Genomic DNA, 25,050 nt, shown 5'->3' with positions numbered 1-25,050 from the left:
ATTCCTTCCTGGGTAAAGCAATTTAAGTCCCCCATGATTTAAGCAGACACAATCCTTCCAGGATCAAGTGGTAAAGATGGTTATTGCCACCATTTCCATGTTTAATTGAACTCAGCATGGAGCGTCATAGAACCATGAGTGTTGGTTGAAAGAGTTAGATCATAGAATCATAGAATAATTTAGGTTGAAAAAGACCCTTAAGATCATTAAATCCAACCCATTAACCTAACTGCCAAGTCCACCACTAAATCATGTAACCAAACCTCCTGCCTTGGCATGGCTCAGCCTCCCAAGTTTAGCGTGGTTTGAACATGCTTTGTTGCTTGGGCTCCTCCTCAGCACACCTTCCCAACAGTCTTGGGTAAGAAACACGTGCATGGGCATCACCTGTCAGCAAGGGCAGGGATAGAACTGGGCAACTTCAAACATCTGCATAAGTCAGCCCGACTTACTTTTCTGACTTGTTTCTCTGACTTGTTTTCCTGAATCTACACTTCTCCTCGGTTGCTAGGTGGGAGGGTTGGCTGGTCCATGGACAGCTGTAGTTTTAAGTAAGTACTAATGAGCATGGGCAGAGGAAACTGGGGTAGGTCATTCATGAGGAGAAAAGTAAAAAGGAAAGCTTAAATGTTGGATGATAGATGTTGGAGTATGGTCCTTGGCTGGAACAGGGTTACTAGGAGGAAGGTTTCCTGCATTGCTGAAGCAAAAAGGAGCTGAGGAGACTCTGAGGTGTCTCAGCATCATTTCGAGGATGTAAAAGAACAGGTAACAACGTGGTTTGTGCTGGTTCCTGCAAAGTGTGATATGAAGCCAAGTACCCTTACAGATACTTCTCCTACAATATAGGCTTTCTGAGATTAATGTGTTTTTCTGGTGAAATCCCTTGTGAAGCCTGCAACTGGATGTCTCAGGACAGTCACACCCATGACCATGTTTCTTAGGAACAGGACATGACGCGCTACTTCTCAGACTGCTGCTAATTTGCAAAGATATTGGCAATGTTCGTAGGCACCTTACTATGGACAAACAAGGGAATTAGAATAAATTAATAGATTAATTAATAGTCATGTTCTACTGCCACTACATGCAATCTTTGTTACTATGATTCATGCAAGTCCCCTGAAATCCATGGGAGTGGAGTGTGATTTGAAAGCTCACAAGAAGCAGCAACACAGTGAATGTATGCATATAGAAAAGTTTAACACTGCAAGAGTTAATGAGGCCACCAATTAGAAATTAGACATATGAATCACAGCCTGTTTTTTCAGAAGCTAGAGGATGTTTGCATTTATAGTAGTAACAGCAATAACCAAACCAGAAATTTGCTTCCTTTGTAGTTGTTTAGAAAATAAGCAAATCTCATATCATCTGAATATAGAGTTTCTGTTGTTTTTATTTCCTCTGCTTAACTCCAGTATCAGACTATTAACCCTTGAAATAAAATTTTTACAAGTATTTTGTTGCTGCAGCAAACTGAAAGAAGGAACAAGTAGCCTGTGAAGAAGCCATAATGGTATAATTTTGAAAGCAACACAGAGTGTTAACTTCTGAAGGAAGCAAGCATTGTTGCTTTTTGAATTCCATGCAGTGGTAAAGGAATCTATATGACCACACAAAGGCTTGATAGCATGAATACTTAAGTCATTGTGAATTCTATTACTTCGGTTTTTTAAAATGTGAACAATTCACTCTGCAGAAAACTACAACTTCTGTATTACATTTATCAACAACATTGTCATATAAAACACATTAAAGCATCTTAGCTTTAGAAAAATAAGTGCTAAATTTATATTTGCTACAAAAATCTCGAAGAGTTTAGAGATTAATTTTATTTGTGTTTGCTTACTATACCAGCTTTAATTAAAAAAAATAACACAAGAATATCTGTATTCATTGCCCTTAGAGCAGTGTTATTTAGGAAAGTTGTACTCAAAAGGAATCAGTTTACATTTAAAATAAAATGCTAAGTGAAGAAGAAATACAGCGTCAAAGTTGAAGTTGCAACTCTGAGTAAGATTAAACTCAAAATTAATGTCCAATTAGCCAATTGATGAGGATGTGCAAGCCCTTTGTAGGCCTCAGTAGTGTCCTGCCAAATAGATGGCAACATTCATCTCACTGAAAAGCAAGAACTACCTAAACCTAGAGAATGGATTTGTGGTCTAAGTTTTCTTCTCTTCTTTGCTGTTATGGTGTGAAGAACTATACTTTCATTTGTTTTTCATTTTTGCCTTTCCACACAGAGGTTTCATTGGTTTGTGACTAATAAGCCTCCTGCTCTTAAGAGCTTATACACCAGTTTGAGAGTTATTCCTGATTTCTGCTGGACTTGCTGAAAGCCAGCAAGCGTTGTTGAGTTCACGTCTGCCTAACTGTGTGCATTTGACAATTTAACAAAGTGTTTTTTTTCCTGTTACCTGCTGCCACTACAGGATATTTCCAAGCTTGTGCAGCTGTTTCGTGCTCAGTTCATGTGGAGTTCACTTACATTTCTCAGTGCAAAGGTTTGCAATAGACTATGCCACGAAGAGGTGTTGAAACTCCCTCTGATGATCCCCAATTATGCCATTTTATCAATTACTTTCATCCCATAAAATATTTATTCGGCTGAAAGTGGAAATGTAGTTTAAAATCTTTTATAAGGACACAGCAGGACTCCATCATTTGCTTTTTCTTCAGAAGGTTCATGCCATGATGCTTCCTCCACATGTACTTTTTTTCTGAAATGGAATCACTTTCTCAGTCAGGAGTCTTAAAGAACAGACTCTCTTACCTTGCTTAGATAGGTAGGTCTTCTCAGGATGGGCTTCTAGTATACAAGGTTTTTTCTCTATCAGTGCCCTTACTTCTTTCCCTTTGCTTCTGAAATGTCCAAATGAACTTAAACATTTACCTGAGTAGCAACAGGATGTCAGTTTTCTCACAGTATCTACTGCACCTTTTGACTAAGCTGTTGTAACTCCTATGGATGGCCAACAAACCCGTAATGTGAGCATAAAGTCAAGGCAGATTGAGATACTGCAGCCCTACCAACTGGGTCCTTGGGGACTCACTTTGAAATTAAACTAAACTCATTTTAAATATGGAATTGTTTTATTGTGTGGGTGCATCTGCACATAAACTTTACATTGGGTTCTGAACAGCATATAAAGGCTTGCAAGAGATAAATTAGACTAAGTAAAGCCCTCATCATTAATCAGGGTGCTAAACAAGCATGAGCGCTAGAGAATGAACGCAGCTGCCACTTCATTTATCTTGCTGTCAGAAGGTAACTCTCCTACAGAGAGAAGCTCAGAAGTGGTAGCTTAGGGTCTTTTGTGTCTCAGCTTGCAGAGAATATATATGCTCATAATAAATACATATCTACATTACATGCATATATGTTTTTATATACACAAACAAATACATCATATATAAGCACATTTTTTGTACTGGTGTGTGTATAATGTTGTATGTGTTCTCAAATAGTCCTAAATTCTATTTTTGAGCTGAGAAGTGAGAGGTATGCCTGTTTATTTCAAAGGAAAAATATTTACTACTTATTTCTGTTCACACTGAGTATTGTGACTGAATAACAGTAATCTTGGCTACAGTCTTACTGTAGCGTTATCTTCTGTGATAACTTTCATCAGTTCCCCCATCATGAAGATGTGATGTGTGTGTAGCTGATGTGGTAAATCAGAAAGTCTTTCATTTCAGAGTGAATATGTGATGCTGGAAGGAGGTAATAAAACCTATTTTGTCATTTGCTTTGGAGAAACCCCAGGTAAGCGAAGTACAAGTTGCTGAAATCTCCAAGTGTTATTTTTCTAGTAGCTTCTCCGTGTCAAAGATACGTTGAAGACAAGCTAACCAGTGGTTTGTCAGATACTAAGTTTATAGGGCAACAGGCTCCAGTGGCTCGTCTTCCTTAGTCTGACCTTGTTCATGAAAGCAATAAATCAGCTAGCCCTCCATGTCTTTTCTATTGTCCCAGGCTCTTGGGAAAAGGATGATTGAATAGGAAGAATTAGTGCTGTTGCGTAGGATTTAGCATAATGGATAGATCATTAACCTTTTAAGTCTGGTGTCCTGGCTTTTGCAATGGCCTACCATGGCTGCTTCAAGCAAGCAAAAATCTCCATATGTAACAGGGATAGTTTGTGCAGGGAAGGGGAAAGATTTCCTGGACTGGAGTCATGAGAACAAGTTGTCTGTGAGGCTGGGTGGCACTGCAGCCACACTGGGACAGCAGTATAAAGTACACAGGCCTCAGGAATATAGACAGGGATGTGACACGTGTATGTCCTCAGTGCAGTGGGTTACTCCACACGGCATGACCAGAGCTATGTACTCACAGTGACCAGGGATAAGCTATCCCATGGTGGCATCTAGACCTCAATCTGAGGTATCTGAGATACCTGTAGCAATGTGCCTATGGGAATATGGAGCTTTGTATGGGCTGCAATACTCAGCTGGTTAGCTTTTGGGGTCATTTTCATGACTACCCTGCTAACAACATCTGATCTAGCTAGTTTGAAGTCCGTGTAAGAGTGGACACTTGATCACTGATGCAGGACCTGCACTCACTCTGACTGCAGTGTTGACTGCAGTCTTTATTTTATTTGAACACAGATGTGTGTGCTTCATGTGTGCTTCATGTGTGCAATTTGCTGTATTTCAGCCAAGGACTTGCAGGAGAAAAATACGTCACCACCTAAGAGGACAGAGGTACTAATATGCAGCAGTCTGGTAGCTGATCGTAATAGATACTCAGGTTACCATGCCCTTGAGTATCCAGGACATCTGCTAGAACAGGTATAGGGAGACCTGTATGTTATAGAGAGACCTGAGGTCTCTTTTGCAGTGGCAACTGGAGGCCAGGCCTCAGCACCTAAAATCTATTTGCTGCCCTGATTTAGGTAGCTACATCCTGCCCTAGATATATGTTTACAGTGGAGTTCTATTAAAATTGGAATTATATGTTGGAATTAAATGAAACTTCTGGTCTGCTGTGTGACATTTGATCTGAAGGAAGGTGCTCAAAGGTACAACTTCAATTCCATCTGATCTTACCTCATGGGATGTGTTTCAACACTTGAAAACATATGTCAGAGGACTCAGTTCATCAAGGCTTCCCACAGGAGAAAACAGCTAGGTGTAGACAAAGCTGGGTGGGTGACACATAAACAGATCAACCCCAAAAATACTCATCAGCTAAGCACGATCTTAGTTTCTGGTAGTTTTGATGAGCCCACACTGAAAGCATGGGTCTATAATGTAGCTCATGTCTATGAAATTCTAGACTTTATGGGCCAGAAGCTTTAATTAATATCTTAGCAACGCCCGACACTGATCATTACAATGCTTTGTGTGTCATCTTGCCATCTGCCTACAAAGAGAAATTACAGACCCATTGCATTATACTGTTGGGGCCATGCTAAAACTTAAGAAAATACCTGAGGACTTTTCTACTTGGTTGATGTCATGATGTTTTCTGTTCTCGAGTAACAATAAAGGTAGTGAGTGTGTCAGTTTGAGCTGACTTATACCTTATGTTCTCAATCTCATGGAAATCTCATAATGATATTTTGTACTTCCTCCTTTCTTACTGCATGTTACCAACAAGCAGCAATAGCCCAAGAGGTCAGAGCAACAGGCTAACTTTAAAGGACCTGAGAACAGACATAAACTAGATTCCAGCTGTGGTGACACTGCTCTCCAGCAAATCACATAGCAAAGTGAGGCATTTACAGAAGGACCAAAGCTGGAGACCAACTGGACTGCTGAAACTGCCTGCTTCAGAGGTGATCAAGTATCTAGCCAGTTACTTGACTGCCCAGATCGTGTGGGTGTTCACAAGACTCTGTGTAAAACCTCTGGGCGTATATTAGGTACAGGTTTCTTTTTTAAAAATTGGCTTATTCATGTCTAACCCTGCCCTCCTGGCGTTTTACTGTTATTGCCTTTACATGGTCCCCTGAGCTTTGTTATCATCACGCAGCAGGTGTACTGTCACTTGCCCATCGCCTGACAAATCTCACCTCAAGAAACTTTTTGTGAGAGGTACTATTTCTGTACTACACTCAAGTCATGTCCTTACTGGTCTGGTTTTGCTGCAGTTCTTATCAGTTTTACTAACAGCGTAAACCCAAATCATTCAAACAGCAGCGAGCATCGCAAGCATCCAAGTTTCTACCAATTATCTTCTGCCATTAGCATGTGTACTCATAGTGTAACAGGTTGCACCCTTGGGAAATCAGATTTTCAGCTTCTGCTTCTGCTTTGTGGACTGTTAATGGCAGTGTATCGGGGAGGAGTTGAGGACCTAAGCTTGTCCCATAAATAAATCAAAAAAGAAGTCAGAGTGTAGCAGTAGCTGTATGGGGAAAGTTTGTCAGGTTTAAAATTCTCAGGTCTCCCACGGAAACTTCCTCACATGGGCAAAGTGTGAGTGTCAGGAGAGCAGAGGACTGTCACATTGTCACTCCCAGAGGTCTGCAGCCTGCCAGGCAGCGGGGCTGTGGGCTGCGCTCCCTCTTCCGAGGAGATGCAGAAGTTCAAGAGGAGAGCAAGGCTTTCTGCCTCTTCAGGTTACCATGGGAAGATGGTGGATACTGTAGCTAATGGCCAGTTTTGAAATGCTCACAGAGTTTTTAAAGCAGGTTCTCGTTCTCAGGTATTCAAGTGATATGTTTTTCAAGCTAACACTCCGATGTATTCATCGCAAGATGCTCTGATGGGGTCTGCTTTCGGGCCGCGGCGGGGTGGGTTGTCTCCTCTGGAGACACCTCTCCTCCTCCTGACTGCTGCTTGCAGCGGGCTGCTAGTCAGCACATAGCTTGTGTAAGCCTTTATCTAAACAAACCTCTGCAGTTTTGCCAGGGCTCCGTGGGGTAGGGAGACAAGTAGGGTTCACACATTGTGACATTCAGATTGCAGCATTCAGCACTGTAATATTTAATTTCCGGGCATCGTGCCTAGCGCAGTGTACAATCTCAGGTGAACCGCCTGACTTGCTGGAGAGAAGTCTCACTGCTGTTGCCATCTTGTTCTCATTGCCATACTCCCACGCTGGAATTTTGCTGTGTCTTGCCTCTCCTGTTGTAACCCGGCCTATTGGTACTCCCTGACTGCTGCTTTCTGGCCCTGCCTTTGCCTTCCTGGCATGCTGGAGAGCCTAGATGGAGCCTGAAGCTGTCCCTGCAGCAAGCTGTTCACAGGGAAAAGTGGCAGTGCAGGGCCTTCATCTCACCCTCACCCCTGCTTTTTGCAGGACTAGAAGTCCCTGGGTGCCGGAGGGATGCTGCTGCTCCCCTGTAGGTGCAGCCCTCCGCACAGCCTGAGAGGAGATGCTGCACTGCTGGCTGCTGTGGGCTGCTTGGCAGGTAGCCAGGGGGGTCACCAGAACCAGGCTGCAGCCAGGTGGGCTGCCCCGACCCTGCTGGGCTGTTCCCAGCCAGGGCAGCCTCCCGCCCGGTGGCTCAGGGCACTGCTCCGGGAGGTAGGCTGTGCTAGCCAGGGAGCTGTGCGTTGGCTGGCGGGGCCTTCCCTAGTCTCTGCAGAAACATAAAATATCAAAATAATTATTAGTGCAAGGGAGCACAGTACTATGTGAGCACCAGAAGCACTGGGCTGTGAAATAGCTTTTTTCAATTTTTTTGTCTGTGGCCAAGGAAGTTCTAAACTCTTTCACCTTAGGTGTACTTTGAGTGTTTTAAAGGTAATGCTTTTTACTTTTCTTGTGAGTAATCTTCAAGTCATTTGGTATATGTATCTGTATTTACTCTGACAACTGACATTTATGTCAGGACTGAAAGGAGAATTATGCATGAGGCAGTGATAGGGATGTAAACCAACTTTGTCAGATGCCAGCAGCCATAGAAAAATTATTCCTTTTACTGTAGGTAATAATACCAAATGTGGCTCACTTCCAGAAAACAATTCCTCAGTAGGCAGAACAGGCACTGCCTGCTCACTTCTGTAGGCTGCAGATTTCTTACAGAAGTGGTCGCAGCTCTTTGGTAGCCATATGCTCCTCTGTGTCTGAGGAGCCAAGTAGTGTGTCAGGTAACAGTGAATAACAAAACTAAATTCACATCAACATAAAGTTCAGCAGAGTCAAAACTGCTGCTGCCTCCTGCAATTCCCCACGTACAGAATACTGCCATTAATAGGAATCTGGTTTTAGTCACAACAGAGCTTAAAAAGTCAGAACATAGCAGTGGTTAAATATCTCAAGCTGTAGACTGAAGGTCCACATTTTTGCTGGCCTGAGAAGTAAATGATTGGGCTTTTTCTGCTGAAGCAGAGAACATGTTTTTTTGTTCAGTGAAAACATCTTGCTGCTTTCTTGGTGTTTTCTTCCAAGTAGCAAAAAAAGGGATGTGTCTTTAGTCTTTCTAGGATGGACTCAGAGAAGGTAGTATCATTTCTGCCGCTGAGCCAGCCGTTCTGTAACTTTCTGCATCTTTTGAAAAGCAGCATGCCAGAATGGATATTTCCCCTTAAAATGCTTTGGCACTTATGATTCAGGCTGATCTTTAACCACTGAGCCCGCTGACTACGATATAAACTCTGTCATTATCTTTATTGCAAAGGAAGACTTAATGTTCAAACTAGGCACATATTACTTTGATAATTATTTCTGTGTGATAGGCAGTGTCATAGCAGTCCAGTATTTGAGGTCCTCAGAGCAGAGAAAGCAAGGTCCAGTTCCCTGCACTGCCCATAATGTTTCCATGTAATCTTAGCAAATCACTTAGTTCAAAGGTGATTGGGTGCCTGTATATCTTTACAAACACCTCTGAATATCTTTATAGGTGGGATTAGAGCCCTTCCCTGTTTCACATGGGTACTGCAAAGATAAATACATTAAAAGCTTTAAGGCCCTCTGAAACTAGGGATATTGACATGACTAACTCCCATTCAGTCAATAGTTTCTGAATACTGTGTTCTTCAGGGGAACATGTTTCGTCCTACTTAGGAAATATGAACTCCGCTAGCCGGCTAGCTGTTTAAATGACTATGATCTTCATGGTCATACAAAGGCGCTCCGTGTTTCAAACTTTTCTCATAGCCCAAAAAGAAAGCGCACAAAGTAACTCTCCAGGAGTCTCCCAGCTTGTGCAACTGATGGTGTTGGAACTGTGGTTGGTCAACCTTGTTCGCACCACCGTTTATCCTCTACCACAACTATTCTCTGGTTAGGACGAGTTGTAGCTCTTTGGCACTAAGTCTCATTCTTGTGACTCCATGGATTGAAAGTCTTTCTAACACCATGCTAGAGGCAAAATGAGTACCAGGAGTCTTTAGAGGGAGTTATCAATATTTTATTATGAATGGCCTAGGGCATTTGCTGGGAAGACAAGGGAGGGGTTCTACCTGGTGACCAAATTACATTGCGAAAGAGAGGTACACAGTGACCATGCTCAAAATATATTTTCTAGCTGTCTTTTCTGAAATGGCTGAAATTGTTAAAACTGGAGGGCCTGCCTGACTGCCCATCACCATGGCTAAGGGGACTTTTGATCCAGACAGCTTATTCATTGCCACAGTTCTGGGAATTATTTTGCCTGCATGCTCTTTTTCCTCTGAAGACGCATGTCTCAGGGCAGAGCTTGTGCCTGAACCTTTTCCTAAAGCCTCGGTGATATGGGAAAGATAATTCAAATGAGTCATTGAGGGATACTAGTTTGGAAAACACAGAGCATTCTTCCTGGCTGAAAGCTCACACGTTGGAGGCCTCCAGATGCACAGCTGCAGCTGTGTGGGGTGGAGGGTTTTCAGCTCTGGCTTCAAAGACAGGGAGGCAATCTGCTCTGCCTCTCCACAACTAGACAAGAATTTTCACTATGCTAAGATGTGGAAATGACTCGGTTGTTCAAGATACTATGGAAGCATTGCAAGGATCCAGTGATGAGGTCTTGCTTATATGTTTTGTCAGTTTCCTCATCCCTGTCCTCAAGTCTGGGACTGAGGACCCCAGACTTCCCTCTGCTCCCCAGCCAGAGGGAGGAGAATAGCAGAGTGGCTGAAGGCCAGAGAAGTGATTAAGGCATTGCATTACTACTGTTTTACCACAGTATGTCAGTATAATCCCATATATGATGGTTCAGCCAGACTCTTCTGCATAGTTCCCTGGTTTATTTAGAAAATGTTGTCTTGGGGTTTGGGATTTGCTGTTGTTCTTTTCAGCTTGGTGTTTTTCCATCTGTGGGGATTTGGGATTTGCTGTTGTTCTTTTCAGCTTGGTGTTTTTCCATCTATGGAGAAACAGCTGTGTGCACTGAGTAGAAATGTACCAATTCTGAGAAAATAGAAGCAGACCTGTTTCAAGAACAAAAAACCTACCTGAATTTGTTTCGTTCTCCTTTTTTTAATGCTCTTCTTTAAAGAAATAAAGGAAGTCCAAGCATTCATTAAAGTGTCGGTTCTGAAATGCACTTTTCCAGGCACAGATCATGCCAAGCTAGATAAACTTAGCAAATGCAAAGAAATTATACGTATGGCTGCAGCTTGATTTTTTTTCCCCTTGTATTTTTGAAACTGGGATTCTCTTTACCAAGGAATCCTGATTTTTCTATGGCAGCGGAACATTCACATCTGGTGTTTTTACACACACCATGGCTATGATTGTAGCCTGTGTCATGGCATGAAGTTAGCCATCGGATTGTAAAGGATGGTTCAGGTTTTGGCACAGCCTATAGCAAGTGAAGAGTCTGTCCTGGCTTGTGCTACACAGCCTCTCTGCAATAGCTGTGATACCACCCCAGACTTACTGTCATCCACACCCATTGTGCCCAGTACCACTGAGTAGTACCTGCTCAGTCCTTACCTAGAAGCTGTTGTTGCCATATGAGTAAATTGCTCGTGAGGGTTAAGTATGCAGCCCCCAAAGTACTGACAGCCAGTGCAAGGTGGCCAAGAGGGAAGAGTGAACCTCTCATTCTTTTCCCACGCTTGACCATTAAGACACTGTAAATAGCTCTAGGGAATTCTGTGTTCTCCATATCCTTAGGAAGTCCTAGGACTTGCCCTCACTGGACTGGCTGACTTTCTTTTGGTGAGCTTGTCTATGTTATTCTCCAGCTAATTTCAATTAAGGCTTTAAGGCTGATAAGGACATAATCTGTAGAAGGTCAATGCATTTCTACTTAAGAAATATTACTACTGATATGGTATATTCATTAACACAAGCAGCTAGTTTCTGCATTCCTTTGTGCCTGCTTTCAGGTTGCCAGCTGAGTAACATGGGTGTAATGTCTTCCAGTTCCTCCTTTTGACCCGCTGGCTGATCACACTTCAGTCTTGCCTTGAAATTCATTAGAATGACTAGTAGTGGCATTTGGATTGTGAACATTAAACGTATGATTTTAGTCTTGATTGTTTATGGACGTACACCCTGTTCTGCACTATTCACCAGCTAATATGAAATGCAAAGTAGGGAGTTAATACCCCGTTTGCTACACGTAAACATCAGTAAGCTGTCTTGGACCCCCAGGATTACACAGCAGAAGTTTCCTGGGAGTTGTTTCTGTTGTTTTCTTCTTTTCTAGCCAGTGCAGCAAGGAAATGAGGGGTTGCGAAGTGTAATTTGTGAAACATGTGCGAAGTGAGCAGGAGCAGAGCCCCTGCAGCAGGGAAGGAGCCTGACCCAAGGTGGGAGAGAGTCTTTGTTTTCATGTCAATGTAGTGTGATATGTCACTCACTCCGTTAGCGAAATCACAGGAGTGTCATTAAGAAGAAGCAGAGGGTGACTGGAGCAACCTCAGCTGACGTAAGCATCCCTCTGAGGGCTGAAGGCTATGCAGACAAATGTCCCCTTTCTTACCTCCTGCCTCAGATCATGGCTCTACGCTGCGTTCCAGAAAGGTTTATTGGGCTATTCTGCTTTCAGAGAAATAGCACCTCACTGAAAGCATTCCCAAAGGTTACTGACTGGAGTATGAGTTCTGACTGGATGTGTTCGATAAAGATAGATCAGAGCTGTGAAGCAAAATTTCCATTCCATTCTTACTCCAGGAAATTTAGACATGACATTGGAAGTCTTACAGCCTGGAAAATGAAGGTCAAAGGGTTTTGACCAAGAGAAAAGAAACTTGTTCTGTTTTCTCACTTGAAAAAAGCATAATTTCATGAAAGGTATTTTAATAAGTGGGTTTTTTCTCTCAGTAAAATTCCAGTTTTTCATTAAAAATATTTGCCTGGAAGTGTTTTCATTGATCCTATTCACATGCAGTGCAGGGGCTCATGGTAAATCAGCTGAAGCTTCTCTGCTGTCAATTTTGCCCTCCTGTATGGCTCATTTCCCCGCCTTATCCCATAACATAACTGGCTATCACTGGACCTTGAGAGGTCACGTTTCTGGCCACAGCTCACCAGGTGTTGGGTTCACCAATGCACAGCTCTTTCCTTTGATCATGCTGATAGCCTAGCTCTAAAATATTACTTTTCCTACTTCATCTGGAAGTAGCAGGATGTTTTTTGTTGTAATGATCGGTCATGGTAAAAGGAACAATATAATGTTCCTTTACATGGCTGCTGGCAATATGTGTTGGTGCTTTCAGCTGTCTTTAATATACAGGAAGCATAAAAATTAGAGAAAAAATATAGTCTTCCTCAGTCTAAGACATCTTGACCAGCTTTACTCCAGTGCATCACAGGTACTGTGTTTGCACACACTAAAGGAGTGCACAGCTGCAGTAGCTCTTGCTTGTTTGTGGTTCTGCTTTTCTTTTGAGGCGGTAGCACAGCTTGTAGAGCAAGTAAGCATATGCCTGGAACATACACAATAACAGATCTCCCTATGTCTGCCGGCTGGACATCCTAGTCTCAGGGATGTCCTGCTCAGCTCTTCCCATTGCTTCTGATTGATCCCCACCTCTTCTGCTTCAAAACTTGAGGACTCAAAGTACATTACACTTTATGTTATCATGTCTCCTGTTATTTCTAGAAATCTTATCTTTTTGTGGCAAACACCCACAAAGGAGCAACCTGGCAAGGGATGGTGGCCTTGTAAGCTCAGGGATGGCATTATGATATATCCTGTTGTGCAGCTGAAAGGATTTAACTTATTTAGCTCTTTTCTGTACTTTCGGCATCATTTTTTCATGGTATTTATCAGAGTGAAGCAATATTTCAGCAGGTGAGAGAATCAGCTTCAAGAAGATATTTAGAAAGAATGTGCCATAAAGCAGTACTAAACTAGAATCTCATTCAGTTTCTGCAATCTCTTCACATTCACTTTTCAGAGTTTCACTCTTCCTGCTCCATTTTCCACAAGGTCGTTCAAATGTAAAATTAATCGCTGAAATGCAGAGACAAGGTCCTTGACATTAGAAAGGCTAATGTGCCCAAGGCACCCTGAAATTCCAATGTACACACCAAGATTTTCTCAACTGTCTTTCATCCCCATAGCCAGGTTTTCTCTTCATATTTATTAATGTAATCCTACATATCATACACACATGACTGCAACTATCCTGTTAGTATGTTACAGTAGCATTTCAGTAACTGGTAGAGCTTCAGTTACCCAAGCATAGATGCCTAGCATGTATCTGTGGGATGTCCCCTCCTGACTTCAGCTGCGACCCCAGGGAATCTCACGCAGATTCCTCGCCGTATCTGCCAAACATGTACAAATAATGTTCTGGAAACTGAGAGGTGTCTTAAATGCTGAGGTGCCTATGCTGAGGTGATTGAGTCCCAGTGTGTGTCTACGCTTGTTTCTTGAACAGCTGCAATGACTAAGCCTTTCCAGTAACTGGTGCTGCTTCTTCTGCTGATAAATATCTCTCTCCAGCTTTTGAAATCCTCTTGTAATGGCTGTTTGCCCTTTAAGATTGCTGCTGAAATAGCTGAAATGGTCTTTTTGGGCAGAATACATAAACATTGCATCCTTACAGGTCTACCTTTTCCTTGGCTATGGACATGTGTAACAAAGTTTTGCTACATAGAAGTTATAGCATTGCTTTTCCAAGGCAGAAACTGCTTAGTGTCTGTGCCAGCAGCTATACTGTGTTGCTGGCCACATCACTTTGCTCCTATTTTGTAAGCTTGTTGAAATACACATTTCTGCTCTGATGCTGCAGGCTCTTTGGTTCCCAGCCCCTCTCTGTGCATATTTTGTGTCTTCTTTCCTTCTATTACTTGCTCTGCTGCTCTGCAGACCCCTTCTAATTCTTCAGAACTTAAATCAGCCTTTTCCAGCAGTTCCTTCCCCAGGTATGTCTCTCATTCTCATTCCACTATGATTAGTGACTTCACAGCCCCCCTGAAAGTGTTTACGTTTGATTAAACAAAGACAACTCTACTGTTTTTCATTTTGATGATGCCTTTTAAGAGCTTTATTTTCCTAATATAATAATTTATAGTGAGAATGTATCCCAGAAATAAGAGCTTAGCCCAGTCCTATAACAATCATGCGCTTGTCAACTATTAAACCAATGCAGTGTCCCATGACAAGCAACACTAAAAAAATACTGGCTTGTCATCACAAAATGAAAACCAAGAGCTTATGGTTGTTTCTCAGAAATCAGTATGATTTGTATGATTTCCTACTAAAAAAAAAAAAAAAAAAAAAAGAAGGAAAAAACTGTCAAAATTACACACCTGAAATAATTGAATTTAGTGACAATTTTCCAATTGCTCTTTTGTAGGTATAGCAATTAGCACAATGCCTATTCATTGTTATTCTGTTCATGATTTTAAATGTAAGGACATCTCCAAAGAGCCTGATCCTCAGCGTGATACCATTGGGCTGCATTCTGTCACTGTTGAGGGTATGCAGGAAACTCAGGATCAGGCCCCACTGCCTTAGAAAAGAGCACAATATTTAAAAAATTAAAGTTGACAGTGGGTCTTTGGTATTTACCTCAGATGACAAAGCCTTTTCAGAAATTCTCTTTTTGAACTTTCCTTGTAAGCATCAGGGCTTTCCCCATCTCAAGCCAAAACTGGGGTAGCAATGACTGCTTGAGCTGGGCCTTCAGTGGACTCAACAGGTAAGACTTGCAATAAACCAGCCAGATTTTCAACTTTTTTTTTTCCTTGGAAGCACTTTATGAAAAATTCTGAAAGCAAGTCGCAAAGGAGACTGTAACTTTCCTGACGATGAACACTGGTGTCATTTCTTTCCCTCTGCTTCTCTGCAGAAGTACCCTTGTTTTGTGCCCTGTGTCCCTTGTGGTAAACTAACTCTCAGGAGTTTGGGTTTTATTTTCTTCTTTTTTCTTGTATCAGACAGATTTTACAGGTTAGTATCTTTGATCTTTGTAGCAAACGTGGAAATCCATAGCAAATCCACAGACAACCCAACTCTATAATTAATTCCCTGCAGTTTGGAATACTTGATAACATCTGATAGACCTGTGGCAAAACCCAATGTCATTTCACAACAGCACCCCACCCCTGGGCCACGGGCGTAGTTTTTAGCTGAGATCAGGTCGTGAAAATAAATAAACCCCAAGTCCGCATCTGATTACAGCAGATATATGAGAGGTATGAATAGGACTGGCCAGATGCTAGACCATATGAAAAACACTGAGGATCATGGCATCATATAAAACTGGGCATTTATATGGTACAGCTGGCTATGCATAATCTTCTAATTTATGAGGCTGGAGCATCTGGTCCATTGCTGTTGCTCTATCAGCTTTTCCAGAGCCCTGTTCTTGAACTTCTGGTAGCTGAACACTGCTCTTCTGAGTGCCAGTGGAACGGGGAGTCAAAGCCATTGACAGTGGGAGATAAGCTCTTACTCCATCTGACAGATAAGATGATGTTCAGCCATGGTCATGAAAGAAAGAGGGGTAGGCCCTTGTTGGGTGGGCTCCAGTTCACACGAAGACCAGTAACTGCCAGCTCTAAAAGACATACTATCTATTTCTCATGGGTGGGACCCTCCGCCGTGACACGGGGACTTGGCCAGATGAGGCCATTGCGACAGGCCGTGCCCATGACTGCAGACAGCCCCCAGTGACGTGGCAGGCGAGGGCTTACAGAATGGGTTGCACAAGTCCTGCTTTTGTTACACTGCTTGGTCTTCCCCACCCCATGCCGTAGCCCTAGAAGCCAGCATTTCTTTCTCTCTTTCCTGAAACAGAATCTGGCATTTGTCACTTTTGTCAGAAAACACCTGTTCTGCAAGAAAACCCAGAGAAGGGTGTTTTCAGCTGGGTCTTGCAAACCTATGGCCAGCAGGAGTCCAGCCAACGATGTAAAGGTGTCCTGCACTGAGTAATGTGCATGTGCAGTAACTACTGCAGACCTGTGTGCCAGCCTGGGCCACTCTAGAGAGGTGGACCCATGGCAGATGGTCTCCTTGGGTCCACAAGGAGGAAGGGGACAGAGAGCTAGAGCTCATTTTCCCCGGTATTTCCAGACTGACTTGCCTGCAGGAAAGCCCCAGCCGTAGTTTAGAGAGCTCTTCTTCCATTCCACCCTCATGGAGACATGAACAGCAGTGCAGCATACAGGCTAAAGCACAATTAAGTTGTTTTTAAAAACTACAGCATTACCAAAGCTATCTAGAAGCTGTGGGTGCAGATCACCCAGCCAGTATATGCTACAGCAAGTACCCCTCGCTGCAAGAGCCCCACCTGCGAGCCCAGTGGAGCATGTCTTGGGAACGTGCTGCTACTACTGATTGCAGAGAAAAAATTACAGCATCAGTCATTTTACGAAACCTTTTCCCAGTAAAATTATACGTCAGAGTAGAGCTGAAAGGAAGTTTGTGTTTCACATGGAAAGAGAAAATTGCCTTTTGCAGAACATCGTGGGGTTGGCAATACTGTATCCTGGTATCATCAGAATGGAAGTGGGCCGTTCCTGCAACTCTTGCACTACTTTCTGTAAGTCTGCGTTGCTGCTGAGGAAGTGAAATCTGGTCAGCAAATGCAAGAGCGCAACACTCTTTCAGACCTTTTATTGTTTTTCCCAGTATACATGCTGTGCATTTGTTTATATTTTTATCAAAGTGAAAAACTTTCAGGTTTCCAATGTCTTCATAGATTCATAGCATGACAGCTGCTATATTTCTAGTTAGGTCTGAACACTTGAAGTGCTCCTATGGCTCTGCTCCCTTTTTTTTTTTTTTTTTTTTTTTTTTTATGTCTTCTTTAAGATTTAAGAACCCTGAACAGTTTCATCCTCTGTGTCTGACGTAAGTACAGTATCTGGCGTTGTCAGAGTCTGTTCTCTGACTAAGCTTTATCTTTGTGTAACAACGTCAATGTGAGCTGCCCTAAGAAAAGAAGTGAATTTGAGAAAGAACTTGAATTACCACAGATACTGTTTTCAGGCTGTGATAACCCATGAGTGGACGAAGTCACCACTGCTGAAATGTAAGACAGGCTATTTCTTAATAGTTTGCCTGGATGGTTTTATTGTGGTTGGTTCTGCCCAGTGCAAGAGGGGAAGCAGGGCAGTACTGGATCTGAGACTTGTCATGGCACTACTAGGTGCTATATGGAGATTTAATGAGCCTTGCTTCCCCCAAAAATTTACCTAAATTAAGAAACTGTGGGATATGGGTAGGGCAAAACAATTAGAAGAAATGGGAAAGGAGCAAAAAGGGAAGTGTGGTGAAAGAAACGTGGTTTTAAGGATTAGATATGTGGACATAGCTAGATATCTGCAAATCTAGTCATTCAAATATATCATATGTTAGAATCAGATGGTGGAAATATTTAATAAGTAATGCCCTCTTTTGTTTTGGTAAAGGAAAGAATGACCAGCATTCACTTAAGCACAGCCGCCTCCCAAGCACCTACTGCCAGTGTCCTGGTGCAGCTCCCAGTGGTACCGCCTCCAGGTGAAAAATGCTTTGGATGTGGCTTAAGTGAACTCAAGGTCTGTTACTTAAAGTGAACTGATCCACCTTTTGTGTATGTGAATTAAGGGAAAAGTAGATAGTGATTACGTAGCAGGGACCTCCATTTTTCCCCAAGGCTTGCTTTGCCCTCTTGTGTCTGGCCCACTCTCACCTCCTCTCATTTAATTTGCAATAACAGAATGCAGCTAAGTGTTAAGATTTTCATCACTTACAGACCTTGCAGATCTGGAAAAGCCACTTTACCTCTCCATCCTGGAGTGGCTTAGTGATTATCTACCCAGACCTTACCCAAGAAATCTTTTCCCTTATGAGATGAAGACTAGTAGGAGTAAAATCACTAGAAATCACAGGTGATGGTCAGCATCCTTTCATCATTTACTGTGAAATGGCTGAAACAGCGGTCTCTTCCCTTTAACTGTCTGTCATTGACTGAAAGTTAAGATCTTTTCTGTTTTAGTTTAAATGAGCTTCTGCCAAATGACATGCTGGTTTCACTATCAAAAATGTTATGTTGAGAGCACTATGAAGACATTGTGACTGTGGGGTATACGTGTCTACTGTATAGTTTGTATTTTAAAGAAAGGAGACTTTTTTTACCTTCTATTGCAACCTATGTTCTGGAAGAAGTAAAATATCTGAAGCTTCTATTTTATAAATTGTATTTTAATTCAAAGGCTTAGAACAGAAAAATCCTAGAAACAATCTTAAGGATATTTTCACAAATGCTTTTTGCATGTTTTGTTTTGTGGGTTTTTTTTAATATTGCAAGACTCTTTCCTTGTAAATGTAAATATATACTATCGTAGATTGTAATATAGGACATGCAAAGAATCCTTGGTCTTTATGTAGCATGAAATTATTGTCAGGAGTCAAATGATTTAGTGCAGCAAAGGTTAATTTAAAAAGTATCCAAGTATGTATACCAGACGTAGACCACAGGTGTTGATTTACAGCTGGAGCTGTGATGGGAGGCATCTTCTGCCATTATCCCTGTAACTGGGAAGAGAAAGCGAATTGCTGTTGGAGTGCACATTTAGGCTGGATGGTGTTCAGTTTCACTGAAAACGCAACACGTGCCATTTACCTGCATCCCTCCTGTACCTCTGCAGGCTGTTCAGAAGTCCAGCTCTAACCTGAGCTTCCAGCCTTTTACAGTACTGGGAAAGCAAGCAAAAATGCAGGAAAAACACCTAGAAACTGTCTCCCTCCTTAGCCTAAACCCACTGACCAAATCTCAAGAGAGACCAACATTATGCATCACATTATGAAGCAGAAGAAAGGAAGTATTTTATAGTTAGGGTACTGAACTGAGAACAGAAGCACCAGATCAGACTTTGATACTTTTCCAGTTCTCCTCTGTTACCCCCAGAAAGGGCTCAAATCTGAGCTTGCTATGGCCAATGACACTGAAGTCAGCTTTGGCTTAGGTCTTCATACACTCTGGGCCTTGGCACCTGCAAGGCAGGATTGATAGTAAGTCTCTCTGCTGGGCATGTGATACATGAAGACAGTCTATTGATCGAGGTAAGTCAACAAACAGATTTTTCAGCCCAGCTAACATAGCTAACTTTTGGATTTTGGCCCATGGAAACTCATGCAATTTGATAATTTATTTTTTAAAACATTACACCTGAAGAAAGGCCACGAAAAGAGGACAGGCTCATTTGAATTAAATACATCAGATCAATTCCTGAACAGAATTTCAGACCTTGCAGCAGAATTGGACGTTAATAAAGCTGGAGGTCACTTGTTTTCCTAGTTAATTATTACTTTAGCAATGAACACCGATAAAAGCAATACTATGTATAACTGTTTAAAGAAAGGGAAGAGGGTGGTCTATCTGAGGACCATGCCAGCATGCAAATAATTATCCACACCATTCCTCTAACTTCCTTGGCTGTATCATTCTTACCTGGTGTGAAACTAGCTGAGATGATGTAAGAACTCTGGCTAACATTGTCATATGGGATGGCAGTTTTTATGCCACACCTTTTTTTCTCCTTTTTGGAGAGTATCTGCCTTGGGTGAGGGAATAGCTCTTGACTTCCAGAGTCATCTCCAGTTTCACTGGTGACTTACCTGTCACAGAGGTGCCAGCCTTGTCACTGCAGAACAGTGCATTTCTTGCTGCTGTAGGCGCTGCTGTGGTCTAGCATTGGCACGTATGTTTTAGCTACGATACAGTAGCTGACTCCAGGCCTCAAACCTTCTATTTTAATAACCTTGTCTTTTCCTTCATACACCAGGACTCTGTGTTGCTTCAGATAAAGTGGAGTAAAAACAGCCCGTCAAGCACATTTCCCTAGCAAGTGTGTCTGTGAGTAAAGTTTGATAAGAACAAAGGATGCAGAGCAGCACGTGGACTTGCAAAAATAGCATTATCAAATCAATAGCATTAATAATTTACTTATGATTTGTAAAGAACACCACCCCCTCTGGCAAATTGCCCTCCTGTCCCATTTTTTTAGTCTAGGTCTGAGCCTGAAATACTAAGTTGATGGGAAAGAATAAAGGGAGTAATTACAACTCAAATCAACTCCTGAAAAATAAGCCTACTTTGTTTTCAAAGTCATTGATGTTTGCATAGTCATTGATGCTCTCACAATCCCAGGAGATTATTTCAACTGTAAAAAAAGAATGGTATGCCCATACATTCCTGTCTTTTCAATGGTACAGGATTCGTATTTAAATATACACTTACCTCATCTAGCAAGTTGTTAATTATGAAGACTTTATATAGCAGATCATAATATTTTGTCATTGGTATCTTGCTGCCCGTCTTCCTTCTATAAGGAGAACGTGGAGCCCGGAGCTTTAGTGTTATGGATTTGTTACTATGAACCACAGTTACCGTTGGAGGTCCTATCATAGCTAAGGAAAAAAACCCAAAGCTATGAACACAATTATAGTTTATTCATCATGTTTCACAGAACTGAGTTTGAATCCATTCAGCAATTTAGTGTTCTTGTTACCAGCAATATATTATGCTGTATTTACTGTTAAAGTGCCACTTGGTAAATCCTTACTTCTAGGTGATTATTGCTTGGGACATTTTGGGGGTGACACTTCCTGTGTTTGTAAACCTATCTTTGAGCCAAACTTTTTGAACTCTCTCAGAGCTGCATGTTGCTGACTGCAGGCTGGTCAAGCAAAATACTCTGGATTCTTTGCCCTGATCCCCTCCTCCTCCCCACATTTTTCTGTGTGCTTGGACTTCATAAAACAGCTATTTGAACCTCTTCAGTTATGCCAAGGATGAAGGTTCAATCATTACTTCCACATTTTTTGCATCCTGCTTGGTTAAAGGCAGGCAAGTGTTTGAGCTAATGCCTGCATACCTGTGCGTGCAGCCCCAGAGATGAGGGGAGACAGGACAGCAGCTGCCCGTGTGTCTCTCCAGGAGGAGGAGGAGGTGGCACAGGGAAAGATGGGTGGTTGCTGCTGCAAGGTGCTGCTTTATGTCAAAGCTTGTGATTTCATCTGTACAGGAGGCTCAAGGTAGTTTGCATTTCAGGGCTGTGAAGTGACCTGTGTTGGCATTCACAAGGCAGTTTGGCATCTGCCCATGAGGGAGCACTGTTTAATTCACAAGGATCTTACAGGTAAGTACACTTGGTACTGTTCAGTGTTTTGATAGTCTTCCAATTTCTAACATGCTATGGCATTGTAATGACTGTAGTAACTAAAAAGCTTTGTGCATATTTCTAAATACACCGCAGTCAGGAAACCACATAAATGTGAGAAGGATGCTGGCCGCACAGCTCCCAGCTCTCTCCTCCCTTTCCCCCCAAAGCAGGGAGTGTTTCCTTCTTTTTCTTGCGTCCACTCCCTCCAGTACCAATGAAAACGGCTGAAAATAATTTCTGTAGTTCCATGCCTTCAGGAAGAGGTTGAGTTAAAGGGAGCCAGGGACTTCTGATCCCCTAATTATTGATATGTGGCTACTTATCCATAACTGGTTGGCTTTCAAGTGTGGGGAAAACTATTTCATCACAACACTTCACCTGAGAGCTACCGAGTCACAATTTCTTTTGGTACAGCTTTGTGGCTAGAAAAGGATTACTCATGTTTGCAGACTGCAAGTAGAAATTATGTATTTCACGCCACAGAAAACCCAGTTCCTTTCTCAGAGACCCCTATGTTTGCACTTACTTTCTTGCCAGGGAGTGAATCTGCAGCTGACACTCCAGTCGGAATAGACGCCAGTCGATGTGGCTTTCACTCTGCCATAGTAAGGCTCTTGGATGTCAGAGGTCTCATTTGTCAGGTCACAGACATGGTTTTGAATCCCCCAGCAGTCGTCTTTGTTTTGCCATGTGCTCTGCCCATACCTGTGGAGAAAGAGGAGGAAGGGTGGAAGCTTTAGCTGTCATGACTGGGTCTGTACAGATTTTTAACTGTCTGTTTTGACTCGGTGGTACTGACAAGTGTCCTGCCATGGGAATTAAATCCCTTCGATTTGATAACAGGGAAGATTGATTTCATGGGCATTTGGGAGCTACAGGTTTCTATTTTTTCTGAAAGAAACTTAAGGTAGAGACACGGGTCACCATCCCTGTAGGAAGCCCCTGCATACTTGCCCCTCGGGAGAGGCGGGTGATCTTTGTCTTAGCCAGTGCACTCCATGATGGGCAGAACGCTAGTTTCCATCAGGTACTTTCTCTGAGGCAGTAGTGATTTTGGTGTTTACCAGGTGTGCCAGGGATGGGAGCATACCTCCTCTGAGGGCCAGCCCTAGCACTGCCTCGTTTGCTATGCAAGGCACCCTGCGGCACTCTCGTGGGCAAGGTGGGCCAACAAAATACCTTAAATGTTACATTGGAGGCGTACCTGACCTAGCTAGACATGCTTCAGGCAGGCTGTTGGACACAGTGACCTCCAGAGGTCCTCTGCAAACTACATTTTTCTCCAACTCTACAGTGCAATGAGGGTGCAGAGCATATCGCTGGAGGTGCTTGTTCCCTGCCTGCCTTGGGGTGCTCGGCTGCACCTTATGGGCTGTCAGTAAGTGCAGCAACAACTGCATCCTGGCAGGTGAGCAGGAGGTGGCTGTTCTGCAGGTATGGGGAGAATATTCTGTATCACCTGAGAAATCCCTTTGATGTGTCAAGCAGGGATGGGCCCCAGCCGGGCAGGAGGCTGGAGTTCCCCTCGTACTTACACTTTATACTGCACGAAGTAGACGGTGTCTCTTGCCCCTCTGGCCCTCCCAGGCTGCCAGTGCAAAGTGCTGTTGAAGTTTAAAGAATGAAACTCTACCTTCCGCGGCTTAATCAAATCTTGCAGGACTTGCTTTTCCAAAACTAAAATCGCTGCAAATAATAAGAAACAAGAACATAACATGTGTGTCACAGATACACTCCTGTGCTGAAATCGGGGGTAGCGCTACAGCTCATTTGGTTTCATGACTAGCAGGCTGCAGGGAAATTAAATCTCCTGGATCTTACGTTCAAAACCTTACGAGTCACAGTAAGCAGATCTAGCAGCTGTAGAACAAACATCTTCAGTATTATGAAAGGAACACTTTTATGTGGTTTGGTTTTGGGGTTAATTTTTTCATTTTTCCTTAGTGAGTTTACTGCTGTGAAAGATGCCTGATGGACACCCCAGGAAAGAAACCCTTTGGATCAATTTACAGAGCCTGCAGTAAGCAGCCCTGTCAGTAAAGTCGAGTACTCTTTCCTCCACCCCTCAGCTGTAACCCGTAGGGACTCTAGCTGTTTTAACTGTTGCCACAGCCATGTTTATCATCTCTTGCCTAATAAGAAATAACCTGACATTTAATGCTTTTCTAGTCTGCGCCACTGGACAAAGCTGCCTGACAATGTTCAAGATAATCTGTTTTCAAACTGCAATGGTTACTAATGACAGAATCAGGTAACAACGTCTCTGAAGCACGCAAATACTAACATTTTTCTGGGTTTCACGACCCAGATGACTGCAGCTTTATCCCTGGCATATCACAGAATCAAGTAAGCCTCTTACTGGTTGAACTGAAACTCCATGAATAAATTTAATGGGCAACATGCTTGGTTTATCTGCAATTCAGAAGCTTGAAAGACAAAATATCAGACTAATCTGGAAATGACTGGACTTTTGAAACCCACCAAAAGATCCAGAGATTTCTTGACTCTTCCAGAGATTCAGTAACAGACACCCCCCCCCCACACACACACTCCCCATAGGAAAAGAATGGAAAGCATTTACTTACTGCTTATCTCATCCAGCAGTAGATGCATCAATAAGCAGAGGGAGGAAAGCGTGATCCCCCTCATGCTTAGGAGAGCAGCTCCGTGTCTTCCTCTTGGGCATGTCTTATGAGGAAGTGGTTGTTAAGTGCTCCAGAGTTCCCCTTATTTTCAACAGTTTCCAAAATCCCCAGCTTGGCTTTGGTTTAATTTAACTGGAAAACACATGAGTTGTTCTAAATTAAACATAAACAATCGTTCTTACTTGGCAGTTGTTTTGAAGTTTGGAACTAATTATAAAGCAAACCAGCATGAAAAAGGTCCCATGTTTTTTTTAGGCACTAATTCCCAAATGATGTCTGGCAATATTGCTTCATCCCACAAGCTTGTCACACAAGCTTGCTTGCTTGCCATACTAAGATTTTTATTTATTTATTTATTTTCCAGCTCACTAGTTGCTCAGAGCTGAAGAACACAAGAAATTTTACTGCAAACAGGTAAAACACCTACATATCAGATGCCAACTGATTTGGTGGCCTGTCTTTGAGTGGAATGTAAGCAGACAGAGTTTGCAGCTGTGTTCATGGCAGGATGTCATCTGGGGATGTAACATGGAAGGAATGAGGTGCCATAAAATTGCTGCCAGCCGTGCTGTTGGTCAACACATCCACACCATGCTGGCTGCTGGAGAGTTGTTGGGAAGCCAGGGCAGCCACAGAATTGCCAGCCTCTGGGCAGCAAAAGGAGAGGTGAGCTCAGCCTGTCGGGCCAAAGTGCCACTCTGTGTTGGACTTTCGGACTGCCAGGAGTCATATACCCCAACTGGTGCAGGTGTGCCACAATGCTGCCTACACAAACGTCAGCGTTTGTCACCACTGTCCTCCCAGTCCTGCTTTTCCAATATGTGCGTCCCTGCGAGCCTGACCCCAAGGCTGGGGATGCTTGGGCTCTCCAGTGAAAGTGATCTCACTTCGTGTTTCCAAATGCTTTAATGCCACGTGCATGCATGCCTGGTGGGAGCTGGTTTCTGTGCTCCTGGGATA

At 42.8% G+C, this 25,050-nt stretch overlaps 1 protein-coding gene across 3 annotated transcripts; it reads right to left on the bottom strand.

The window, feature by feature from the left end:
- Positions 1-878: 878 nt before the first annotated feature.
- On the bottom strand, positions 879-24,730 carry IL22RA2 (interleukin 22 receptor subunit alpha 2). 3 transcript variants are annotated; one of them, XM_080390190.1, is made up of 6 exons: positions 24,031-24,730; positions 22,981-23,131; positions 21,972-22,150; positions 20,521-20,690; positions 19,899-20,077; positions 879-18,815 (listed from the first exon to the last, which is right to left on the bottom strand). In XM_080390190.1, the coding sequence occupies exons 1-5, from the start codon at positions 24,092-24,094 to the stop codon at positions 19,922-19,924; spliced, it is 720 nt and encodes a 239-aa protein (XP_080246316.1). In that variant the 5' UTR covers positions 24,095-24,730; the 3' UTR covers positions 879-18,815; positions 19,899-19,921. The 3 variants fall into 3 exon arrangements, with proteins under 3 accessions (XP_080246316.1, XP_080246318.1, XP_080246317.1); XM_080390192.1 differs by lacking the exon at positions 879-18,815 and adding an exon at positions 19,095-19,273; XM_080390191.1 differs by lacking the exon at positions 879-18,815 and having other exon boundaries at positions 19,095-20,077.
- Positions 24,731-25,050: the final 320 nt, after the last annotated feature.

This window comes from Falco punctatus, assembly GCF_963210335.1.
Source record: "Falco punctatus genome assembly, chromosome: 5".
Taxonomy (NCBI): Eukaryota; Metazoa; Chordata; class Aves; order Falconiformes; family Falconidae; genus Falco; species Falco punctatus.
The sequence above is the reverse complement of the archived record's forward strand: the minus strand, read 5'-3'. Positions and strand labels throughout refer to the sequence as shown.